This window comes from Dipodomys spectabilis, unplaced genomic scaffold, assembly GCF_019054845.1.
Source record: "Dipodomys spectabilis isolate Male_0828 unplaced genomic scaffold, ASM1905484v1 ptg000018l, whole genome shotgun sequence".
Lineage (NCBI taxonomy): Eukaryota > Metazoa > Chordata > Mammalia > Rodentia > Heteromyidae > Dipodomys > Dipodomys spectabilis.
Window position 1 is genome coordinate 9,263,513 of NW_024870695.1, and position 12,630 is coordinate 9,276,142.

General features: G+C 39.8%; 1 protein-coding gene across 4 annotated transcripts in view; it reads right to left on the reverse strand.

Moving 5' to 3' along the window:
- The window catches only part of Gpatch8 (G-patch domain containing 8), an 80,061-nt gene that overhangs the window by 18,925 nt on the left and 48,506 nt on the right, over positions 1 to 12,630 (reverse strand). For all 4 annotated transcript variants that reach the window (XM_042670912.1, XM_042670920.1, XM_042670927.1 and 1 more), the window contains one exon: positions 11,541 to 11,684. In XM_042670912.1, the coding sequence (XP_042526846.1) occupies positions 11,541 to 11,684 (144 nt within the window). The remainder of the gene's footprint in view (positions 1 to 11,540; positions 11,685 to 12,630) is intronic.

Genomic DNA, 12,630 nt, shown 5'->3' on the forward strand with positions numbered 1-12,630 from the left:
GGAAAGTCCTTGAATGACTTTTTATCTTTTGGTCAGTCATGGGGCTTGAACTCTGGGCCTGGACACTATCCTCAGCTCTTCAGCTCAAGGCAAGCACTCTACCACTTGAGCCACAGCGCCAGTTCTGGCTTTCTAAGTGGTTTATTGGAGATAAAAGTCTCAAGGAGTTTCCTGCCTGGGCTGGCTTGAGTAGCTAGGATTACAGGCATGAGCCACTGAGAGCCCCTTGAGACTCTTACATCCAATTAACCACCAAAAAGCTAGAAACAGCAGTGGCTCAAGTGGTAGAACACTATCCTTGAGTAAAAAAGCTCAAGGACAGCACCCAGGCCCTTGGTCAAGGTCCTTAGGACCTGTGTATAAGCATGTGTGTGCCTATACATGTGTGCACATGTGCACGCCTATGCGTGCCTGCGCGAGCGCACGCACGCGCACACACACACACCACACATTCTATTTTAACCAGAGTCGGGTGATTTCATGTCTGAAACCCTATCTAATCAAGGGGCTGAGATAACAAGATCCAGATTTGAAGCCAGCCAGAGCAAGAAAGTCATCAACACTCTTATCTCCAATTAGCCTCCAAAAAGGCACTTGAGTTCCTTAGCAAAAAAGCTAAGGAACATGTTTATGCCCAGGCTTAGGTTCAAGTCCCAATACTGCAACCAAAAAATAAAAAAATCTATTCCGTGCAATTTAGTGCTCACTGCTTTGGGTTCATCCATTTTAGTTTTTTTTTTTTTTTTTTTGGGTCCCGTCGTGGGGCCTGAACTCTGTCCCTCAGCTCTTTAGCTCAAAGCTAATGCTCTACCACTTGAGCCACAACGCCACTTCCAGCTCTTTTCTTTTTGCTTATGTGGTGCTGAGGAATCGAACCCAGGGCCTCAGGCATGCAAGGCAAGCGCTCTACCACTGAGCCAACTTCCCAGCCCTATTTTAGTTATTTCAAATAAAGGAAACTAAAGCTGGGTTTTGTAGGCATGCCTATAATACCAGCTACTTAGGAGGTAGAGACAAAAGGATCTTGAGTTTGAGTCTGGAAAAGAAAATCATGGACAAGTCTAACTTACAAATAACCAAGGGTCACTCCCCCTCTCTTCTCTCAGTGTCTTGCTTGCAGGTCTCTAGGCTGTCTAGGTGATGTTCAGTGGATGAAGTAGAGGCAGCTGTATTATCAAATCCAAAATTCTGGAATGATTATGTCCTCCACACTAAGGATCTGGAAGGGGTGAATGGTAATAATTGGGAGTAGAAGCCCAGCTGTACTGGTACTTGGTGGTAACATGTAGAGATCTCTTTTTAATGAACCAAGTCATAACTTCCATATGGGTGGGGAATTTGTGTTTGGAAAAGAGAGATTCTTATAGCTCATCAAGTTCTGAAGATTCGTAAAAAAGCAATTTATCATTCTGACTGAAGGAGATAATAATGCTGATGATGATCAAGGCCTCTATAAATAAGGACCACTTTGGCTAGAGAAAAAGATGTAGAACGCCAGAAGACTTGTTCCTTATGTTGGAACTGTTGACAACCCTTATGAATGACTACCTTAAAGTATGTAATACTGTATTTTCTGGGTTTGTGTTGGTCCAAGTCAGCCTCAATATTCTGGCAAGATGTGTATTTTTGTTACTGAATGTCCCGAGTAGATGTTGGTTTGTAGTTGGTGGCGTGCAGAACACACACTGATGGCCCTTCCTGGGAGCATGGGTGTACATACTTGTAAGCATTAGTTTATGTTCCCACACCATAACTATGCATGAATGGATGCATGTGCACCAAGGAGTCCACTTCATGGGACTCCCAATCATAAGATTTCATACTTTGTATCACCCTTTCACATTTTGATATATCAGTGAATTTTTTTATATTAAAAGGTTAAGAAGAGCTAGGAATGTGGTTTAATGGTTGAGTGCTTCCTAGCATGCATGAGGCCCTAGGTTCAATTCCTCAGTACCACATAAACAGAAAAAAACAGAAATGGTGCTGTGGCTCAAGTGGTAGAGTGCTAGCCTTGAGCAAAAGTTCAGGGACAGTGCCCAGATCCTGAGTTCAAGCCCAAGGACTGGCCAAAAGAAAAAAAAAAAAAAAGGTTAAGAAAAAAAATTCAAGGGAAGGCTAGCACTTGTGGTTCACATCTACAATCCTAGTTACTCAGAAACTTGAGATCTGGAGGACCGATGTCAGTCTGAGCATAAAAGTTTACCAAATGCAGGCCTGGAAAATAGCTCAGGTTCTGGAGTGCTAGGGTAGTAAATAGTAAGGTCAAAACTCCAGTACCAAAATACAAAACAAATAAAAGACAATTGAGGAAACTACTTTTATTATCTGCTATTTATCACCAAATAAGATTAGTCTTGTGATTTATGTTAAAAAAAAAAAAAGCGAAGAGGTTTTTATATTAAAGTTATTTTTTCAGAAAAAGAGGGAGACTAGAGCAGATTCAGAAGCTGATTTGCAGCGCCAGATTTTGACAAACGGATTGATGCACTGAAACTCTAAGGAAGTTGATAAGGAGGCAGTCTTCAATTTTCTATTTTCCCATGTCAGTCAGAACTCACAGAAACTTGTGAGGAGAGGAAGGAGAGGAACAGCCCTGGGTCACAAACACACACAAGTGTTTTTAGAAGACAAGTAACATTAAATCACATAGCTGTTAAGAGAAAAGAGATGCAAAAGGTAACTTGAAATCAAAACTAGAACTGACTACAGAGAAGTGAAGAGGTAATAATGACTCAGCTCTATTCAAGGGTTATATCAAAATGTAGGCCCAATATCACTGGATATTTATTAATTTTTCAAGGTAAGTCAAAGCTGAATTATATAAAACTGAATCTGCTGTTCCTCAGCTCTTCAGCTCAAGGCTAGTACTCTACCACTTGAGCCGTAGCGCCACTTCCAGCTTTTTCTGCTTGTGTGGTGCCAAGGAATCGAACCCAGGGCCACATGCATGCAAGGCAAGCACTCTACCTCTGAGCCACCTTCCCAGCTCTGCTCTTCTTGTTTAAGAGATGGGCATGCCTTTAATTTCAGCAGTTGGGAGACTGAGGTAGAAGACAGAAATCAAGGCTAGTTTGTGCTACATAGAGCTACAAGGTCTTGCTGCATAGCAACAGAAAGTAACAACAAAAAATCAAGAACAGTAACACTAATAAAACAAAAATCAGGAAGTGGTGCTGTGGCTCAAGCCATAGAGCGCTGGCCTTGAGCTGAAGAGGGCAGGGATAGCGCCCAGGCCCAGAGTTCAAGCCCCACGATTGACCAAAAACAAAAACAAAACAAAAATCAAGAACAGTAAAACAGTAAGAACAATAACAAATAAGAGATGGATTCTCAACAAGTTGTCAAGACTGGCCCTGAAACCCTGGTCTCTCAAATAATTCCACCTTGGAATCCAGCGTATCTGAAATTATATATGTGTACCATTAGGTTCAGCTTTCATTTTTTAACAAGTTGGAATGAATGAAAATTAAAAGTAGAATGTTTAACACCATGAAGACCAGACTAAATATATCTGCTAAGACAATTTGTGATCTCTGGCTCATAATTAGAAGTTCTTAGTAGCATAAACACAAGAGAAAAAGATTGGAAGAATCTTGAGTGAGTTTTGAAATTGCTAGGGCACTGACTATTATTATCCCCATTATTATTATTTATTTACTTTTTGTATGTACATTGCTGGGGATTGTACCCTGGACTTTGCACATGCAAGGCAAATACTTTACCACAGAACTATTCCTTTAGCCTTTCTACTATTCTAATAATACTAATAGTGTGCTGCTACATTTGTTTGGGGAAAAAGAATATTATGCCAGACCTATAATCCCATCCTTGGAAGGTAAAGCAGGAAGTTGGAGAATTCAAGGCTATCTGGGACAAAGCTAATGAAACCCTATCTCAAAAACAAAATAAGAAGCTGGGCACCAGTGACTCACACTCGTAATCCTAGCTACTCAGGGAGCTGAGTTCTGAGGATCATGGTTTGAAGCCAACTGTAGCAGCAAACTCCATGAAACTCTTATCTACAATTAACCACCAGAAGGCTAGAAGTGGAGCTATGGCTCAAATAGGAGAGTGCTACCTAGCCTTGAGCACAAAAGCTCAGGAACAGCACACAGGCCCAGAGTTCAAGCTCCAGAACTAAATAAATAAATATTAAATAAACAAAAATTGAAAGGGCTGGAAGCATAGCCTGAGAGCTTGCCTAGCAAGTGTGAAACTCTAGATCTAATCCCCAGTACTGCCAAGTACTTCATTTGAAGTTTGAATTTTAAGGCTTTCTATAAAATTAAAGAAATATCCATTTAGCAGATGAGCATTTTCAGATATCTGAGATAAACTTTAGTTTCAGCTAGGTACCAGTGGTTCACGCCTGTAATCTTGGCTACTTAGAAGGCTGATATCTGAGGACTGAGGTTTGAAGCCAGCCAGAGCAAAGGAATCCAAAGGGCAATCATTTCCAATTAACCACTAAAAAGTCAGAAGTGGAGGTGTGGCTGAAGTGACAGCACTAGCTTTGAGCAAAAAAAAAAAAAAAAAAAAGCCAAATGAGAGCAAAATGATGAGTTCAACCAGTACTGACATATACACACACAGACACACACAAAACCAACAAATACTAGTTTTCAAATTTAAGTGTAGGTTACAACTAAGTCAACAAAAGTAGGAAATGATTAGTATTAGTGTTTACGGAGCACTCAGAAACCTCAGAACATATAAAATCAAATAACAGATTTTTGTATTTACTGAGGAATGATATGGCTTATCTTTTGGAGATTCCAAAATATAATAAAACTAGTGTGCGTGTGTATGGCACGCATGCACATGTGCTGGTTCTTGAGCTTGAACTCAGGGCCTGCACACTGTCCCTGAGCTCTTTTGTTCAATGATAGTGCTCTACCACTTGAACCACAGCTCCACTTCTGGCTTTTTTGGTGATTAATCGGAGATAAAGAGTCTTATGAAATTTGAATAGCAGATCTCAGTTCTCAGGCTCCTGAGTAGCTAGGATTATAGGTATGAAAAACTATATATAAACCAAAGCTTATATATAGCCACAGTATTATTATGTTTTGTAGTAAGGTCTTCACAAAATCTTTTTTTTTTTTTTTGGTCAGTCATGGGGCTTGAACTCTGGGCCTGGGTGCTGTCCCTCAGCTCTTCAGCTCAAGGCTAGTGCTCTACCACTTGAGCCACAGTGCCACTTCCAGTTTTCTAGTGGTTTACTGGAGATCTAGAGGTAAAGAGTCTCATGGACTTTCCTGCCTGAACTGGCTTTGAACTGTGATCCTAAGATCTCAGCCTCCTCAGTAGTTAGGATTACAAGCGTGAGCCACCAGCGCCCAGTTTCACAAAAACTTATAAAACTGGAAGGAAAACTAGTAAATAGGGAAAGACATGAAACACCCTTCTTCATATACAGAAAAAAAAAAAATCATTTAAAAGTTACCACACAGCTCTTTGCGGGGTGGGTGGGTGAGGGTGGGGGGGGGGGGTGGGGGGGGGGGTTGAGGAATCTGTCCTTTAAATAAAGGTAAGGGTATGTTTAAGATCCTGTGTATATTAGTAGTTTACTATTAGCAAATTGTTTTTCTGACAATTTTTAATGGTGAAAACTTGATGGGAAGATGCAAACTAGGGATTGCTAACACAGAGTAAAGTACTTACCTATAGTCTCAGATTCATAATAATCCTGTGTGCCTTCCTGGAAGACAAGACGGGTGTCTTTATGATTTTAGAGCACCAATTTGGAAAAATGGTAGGCCCATTTGTATGGTCAGTTCATGTCCATTGAAGAGGAATAAAAAATATACTCAATCTCCTCTTAGGGGTTATTTAGCTGTGTTGTATCAAGGACAACTAAATGGTCATTAGAAATTCTAAGTGCAGGCTGAAGACATGGCTCAAGTGGTAGAGCACCTGCCTAACAAGCAAATCCTTATCCTGCCAAATAAATAACCAAATAAACAAAATATAATTCTAAGCGCAGAGAAGAGTTAAACTATAAAACTTAGCATTTTTATTTTGGTTGACATGTAACATGCTGATTTGAGATTCTAACACAATAAGACAAAAGTAACAGGAAGGGGCTGGGAAGGTGGCTCAGTGGTAGAGCGCTTGCCTTGCATGTATGAGGTCGTGGGTTCGATTCCTCAGCACCACATAAGCAAAAAGAAAAAAGCCGGAAGTGGCACTGGGCTCAAGTAGTAGAGCGCTAGCCTTGAGCTGAAGAGCTGAGGGACAGCGCCCAGGCCCAGAGTTCAGGCCCCACGACCAGACCCCATAAACAAACAAACAAAAAAACAAAACAAAACAAAAGTAACAGGAAAAGTAAGAAGGTTTACTTTTCAATCAATAAGAACAGAAGACAAACTCACCCTACATCTGTTTTGTGATTGCATTGCTGATACTGAGGCTTGAATTCAGAGTCTCATGCTTGGCATTTTCACTTGAGCCCTGCCTCCACTTCGGGATTTTGCTGGTTAACTGTTCCTCAGAGATCAGCCTCCAAAGAAGCTAAGATTATATGCTTGAGCTGGTTTGACATCATTTCTTAATCATCTCTGATGTGCTAGACATTCTTTTAAGTACTTTTAATATAAAACTCAATCACTTCTCACAACAACTATTATCTATAACTTTATTTTATACATAAATTGCAGAATAGAGCTTTATATCTGGTCTCTTTTTTTTGGGGGGGGCGAGAGGGGGGTCCAGTCTGGGCCTGAACTCTGGGCCTGGGAACTGTCCCTCAGCTCTTCAGCTCAAGGCTAGTGCTCTACCACTTGAGCCACAGCGCCACTTCTGGCTTTTTTTCTTTTTGATTACATGGTGCTGGGGAATCGAACCCAGGGCCTCAGGCATGCAAGGCAAGCGCTCTACCACTGAACCACCTTCCCAGCTCCACATCTGGTCTCTTTTAAATTTCTCTTTAAACAGAAGAAATAAATTCATTCATTAAACATTTTCCCCAGACACACATATAATCCATATTAGTAGCTCATGAGCTCTCTGTGAGAAATTTTTAATTTTGTATTTTAATTTAAAAATTATTTAAAAATAAGTGAATATATTAGATCATATAGACAAGTACTTTACAAATGTTTATAGCTAGTAAAGTAAAATAATTTATTTGTCTGTACTAAGCAAAGGCCATGATTTCATAATGCCATATATATTTAAAGGTTTTCAGTAGTTCTAATACTATAAAGGTTTTCAACCTCAGCTCTATGCACCTTTTGTCATATTGGGCCAAGAATTTCCTTTTCAGAGGCTTTCCTACATTGTAGGATGTTTAGCAGCATCTTTGACCTCTACCTACTGATGGTTCTTGGTTCAACAACCAAAAACGTCTCCTGATATTGATTGGTAAGTCTCTCTTGAGGGAAAAGTCCCTCTAAAGTAAGAACTTTGAGGCAACATAAGCTGTGTAGGAGTATAAACATGTCAAATTTAATGAAGCAAAAGTGACAACATTTCTACTTTATACAGGTTGAAAGCAGTATCACTAAAACAGTATCATGCACAATGAACTAATGTCAATATGAATTTCATATTGACAAGTATGTTCAGATTTTGCTTTGATAGAATTTTTACCCCTTAAAATATCCTTTTTCCCATACTACTCAAGTCTGAATTAAATTTTGCTTGGTTTACTCTTTTCTAGAAGAAACTTCTAATCTTAAGTAGACTTACTAACTGAAACTGTTGATTCTTACGTCTTTTTTTTTTTTTTTTTCTGTCTGAAGAATCTCCTGGGGAATTACAAAATGGTCAATGTGTGTGTACTAGTTCTGGGGCTTGAATTCAGGGCCTGTACAATGTCTCTTGAGATTTTGTGACCAACACTAGTACTCTATAACTTCTGCCACAGTTGCATTTCCCTCTTTCTGGTGGAGTTAAGAGTTTCACAGACTTTCCTGCCTAGGCTGGCTTCAAACTGTGATCCTCAGATCTCAGCCTCCTGAATAGCTAGGATTACAGACACCCAGGCAGGTTTTTTTGGGGGGTGGGAGCAGTCCTGGGGTTTTAACTCAGGGCCTGGGCACTGTCCCAGAGCTTCTTTTGCTCAAGGCTAGCACTCTACCATGTGAGCCACAGTGCCACTTCTGGCTTTTTCTGTTTATGTGGTACTAAGGAACGAAACCCAGTGCTTTATGCATGCTAGTGGTAGGCAAGCCGTCTACCACTAAGCCACATTCCCAGTCCCTAGATGAAATACAATGCATCTTGATCAATGTCATCACTACCATTGTTTTCTCTTCTGAGGAATTTTGATGTGTTCACTTCTTTTTGTTTTTTTTAATAAACATTTTCCCCCAATTAGCTTATATTAGTTATATGTGCATTTCATTGTTACATTTCTACATGTTTACAGTGTATTCCAGTCAATTTCATTCCTTCTATCATTCTTCTTGTCCCTTTTTTTGGACTTTTGGGACAAAGGCTCTCTAGTACCCCACATAGGCCATGAATTTGTTTGTGTAATCCAGACTAGCCTTGAACTTTCTATCTTCCTGGCTAGGTCTTCCAAGTGCTAGGATTAAGTGTATGCCATTATGCTTAGCTCCATAAACACAACATTCTCAAGAGCCTAAAAGGATGAGTAAGTATTTAGATGCCCTCTTTGTTAATTCCATTAAAAAGAGAAAAAACTTTGCCAATGCTGGTGGCTCATACTTGTAATCCTAGCTACTCAGGAGGCTGAGATCTGAGGATCTGCTAAAATCTGAGGATTGGTGGTTCGGGCATGTGGCAGGAAAGTCTGTGAGACTCTTATCCCTAATTAATCCCTAGAAAACCAGAAGTAGCATTATGGCTTAAAGTGGTGGAGCACTAACATTGAGAAATAAAGCTCAGGCACAGCAGCCAGGCCCTGACTGAGGTCAAGCCCCACAACTGGGAAGGGTGAGAGGAAGGAGGGGCGTGGGGGAGGGAGGGCTTGAAAACTGGAAACATTTTAAAAGTGGAAAAGTTACGAGATAAACAGCACTCACTATAACATTTTCTTTCCTGAAAGCTGATTTTTGTTGTTGTTTTGATGGCAGTACTGGAGATTGAATGGGTGTTGTACTTGCTACGCAAGTGTACATCACAAGCCCCTTTGAGCATTATTTATTATGGAGATGAGTTCTTACTTTATGCCTAGGCTTCAATCCTTCTATTTGTGCTTTCTTTTGTCACCGGAATGACAGAGGAGTGTCAGTGTGCCCAGTCATTGGTTGAGATGGAGTCTCAACAACTTTCAGGTCTGGACTCGCCTTAAATGTTGTGAAATCCAGATTGCTGCCTTCTAAGTAGCTAAGACCTCAGCTCGAGCCATTCCTGGATGAAAGATGTTTCTTTTGGTGCCAATATGGGGTTCAGTTTGAACAAGAGCTTCAAGTTCTCATTCAGCTTTTGCACTCATGGCTAGCATTCTACCATCTGAGCCATGCCTCTACTTCCATCTTATTGCTGATTAGTTGGGTAAGAGTTGCTCAGATTTGTCTGCCTAGGCTGACTTCAAACCATGATCCTCAAATCCCAGCTCCTGAGTAACATGAGCTACTGGTGCCCAGCTGAAAAAAAAATGATTCTCTGCAAAAGTAACTAACAATGTACTTTGCCTATCTATATGCTTTTTAAATTTCTCTTATTTGAATCAAGCAGGGTATAAAATATATTAAAACAATTTTCATGGGGCTGAGAAGGTGGCTCAGTGGTAGAGTGCTTGCCTTGCATGCATGAGGCCCTGGGTTCAATTCCTCAGCACCACATAAGCAGAAAAAAAAAAAGCTGGGAGTGGTGCTATGGCTCAAGTGGTAGCATGCTAGCCTTGAGCTGAAGAGCTGAGGGACAGCGCCCAGGCCCAGAGTTCAGGCCCCACAACCAGACCCCCCCCCCAAAAAAAATTTGTTTTCAAAGGTATGTAGTAAGTAAAAAAGCTGTCTTGAATGTGTAACAATCCGCAGTAACAATCAGCAGAAGAATTTAACTTGGTTATGTGTGGTTAAATGTGGAAGGTATTGTTGCAAAGAAGTGCAGTATCACAACTACATACAAAACTTCATACAAAGATGGAAAATAATGCTTTAAGAACAAGATACTGCCAGGTTCAACAGGTCCAGCTTAACAGAGAAGTTAGAGCAATACAACATTATAAGTCTAACAAATACAACTACTATACCCTACATAGACTCTTTTTTTCTGTATGTATGCATGTGGTACTAGACATTTGAACTCAGGGTCTCAGTCTTACTAGGCAAGAAGCATTCTACCATTTGAATTCTTTACCATAGCCCTTTTTCCCCTCGCTATTCTGCAGCTTGAAGTAAGGGCCTGGTCACCGTTAGTAAGCTTTTTGCTCATGGCTAGTTATCTACCACTTTAGCCACAGCTTTTTGGGGTTTTTTGGTGGTTAACTGAAGATAAAGGGTTCTTGGACTTTCCTGCCTGGAGTGGCTTGGAACAGTGGACCCTCAGATCTCAGCCTCCTGAGTAGCTAGGATTATAGGCATGAGCCACTAGTAACTGGCTTTATAGTCATTTTTTCAGAGAGGGTTTCATGTTTTCACTTAGGGCAGACTGCAGACTGGGATTTACTACCCATGGCCTGCCATGAAGCTGGAATTTCAGAAGTGGACTAGCAAACCTGGCTTACACAGGGTGTCTCAATAACTTTTTGCCTATGCTGGCTTTTGAGCTGTGATTCTCTCAATTTCTTCTTCCCAAGTTGAAGAGATGAAAGACATGAGCTATAGAATCTAGCCTCGGAATTTCTTAACAAGACAAAACTGTCCAATTTATCCTAAATATTCATTTCTCTGTGGGCAATCAATGTGATAAACTAGCTGCATATGTTTCTTTTCCATCTCAACAAAAAGAAAAAGTGCAATTCATTTCTCAGTTCTTGAATATTCAGCATAACAGTTTTTTTTGTTAGTAATATAGCATTTAACTTTATTTTGTTCTCAAGATTTATCTATCTTCCAAGGTATACTGAATAGCAAAATGATTTACTGATCAAACAAAACTGCAACCAAGAATATGTGAACTGTGAAATTCAGGGGTTAAAAAGACAATAGTCTAGGATAACTGTTTAAAGTCTAACATATTCAGAAAAAGGGAGAAATGGAAACAAAGTTCCTAGCAGTCCACAGCTTAATTTCCAAATTAAGTAAAATTCAGAAATTTTTCAGAGCCACAAATATTATATAAGGTTTATAAAATAATCCATTTTATAAAAATATTGGGAGAGTGGAAAGAAAAATAAATGTCAGAGGAGTTTTACCACAGGAAAATAAACCAAGTGAGAAGACCTTAAAGATTAGCACGCGCGCGCGCACGCACGCACGCACGCACGCACGCGCGCACACACACACACGCACACACACGCGCACACACACACACACACACACACACACGCACACACACACACACACACACACACACACACACACAGAAAAGCCAGTCAAATTTTTTGGAATACTCATAAAATTCAACAGTTGTAACAATAGCTAAACTATATTTTTCTTTCTTAGCAAATAATGAATCCTCACCTGTTTGTGTGCATGATCATAGGAGTTGATATGATTATCAAATTCCTGATGCTTCTGGTACTGCTTATCACAGAGTTCACAATAAAAGTTGGCTCTGAGGTCTTCCAACGCTTTGGCAATTGCCTTTTCTTTATCAACATAATCCTACAAGAATCATAAAATAAAAACAAATGAACAAACATTTTAAAATGTAATTGTTAAAGTTGGCTACAGGTAACTTATGCCTGTAATCCTAGCCACACAACAAGCTGAGGTCTGAAGGATTCAATTCAAAACCAGCTCAGGAAGAAAAGTCTGCAAGATAACATCACCATAATTTTAACCAAAAAGCTTAGCTAAAGTTATGGCTCATGTGGTGGAACATCAGTAAAGATTTTAAAACCCAAGAGAAAACGAGGTCCTACTACTGTCAAAAAAAAAGAAAAAAGAAGGGAGGTGCAGAAATGGAGGGACAAAGGGTAAACAAATGTAGCAATGGTACTCACTGGACACTATGTTGAAAATGAATCATACAACTTGCAGGTAGGGATGGGAGGGAAAAATTAGAAGAGAGCTAGAGAAGGGTAACATTGTCCAAAAAGAAACATACTCTTTACCTGACTTATGAAACTGTAACCCCTCTGTACATCAACTTTATAATAACAGCAGAAAAAAATTTAAAGACAAAACAAAAAGGGAAGTAGAGGTGTGTCTCAAGTGCCAGCTTTGACTGAAAAAGCCAATCAAGAGGGTGAGACCCTGAGTTCACGCTCCACCATCACACAAATTATTCCCTCTCCTTTGACAATATGATAGACAAGATACAGAGGCATCCTTTCTCCTAAAAAACCAACCAAATTCAATATAAAATACAGTATTTATTGCATTGTTGGATCCATAGGAAGAAAAATATGTCCCCAAGAAGGCAAGAGAAAAAAAAAAAAAACTCAAAGACTGAAAACAGAGCTAAGAAGAGCAATATACAAAAATCAGTTGTAGTTTTTTTGTGTGTGTGCCAGTCCTGGGCGCTGTCCTTGAGTTTTTGTTTTTTTGTTTTTTGTTTTTGTTATTTCAAGGTTAGTGCTCTACTACTTGAGCTGTGGTACTACTT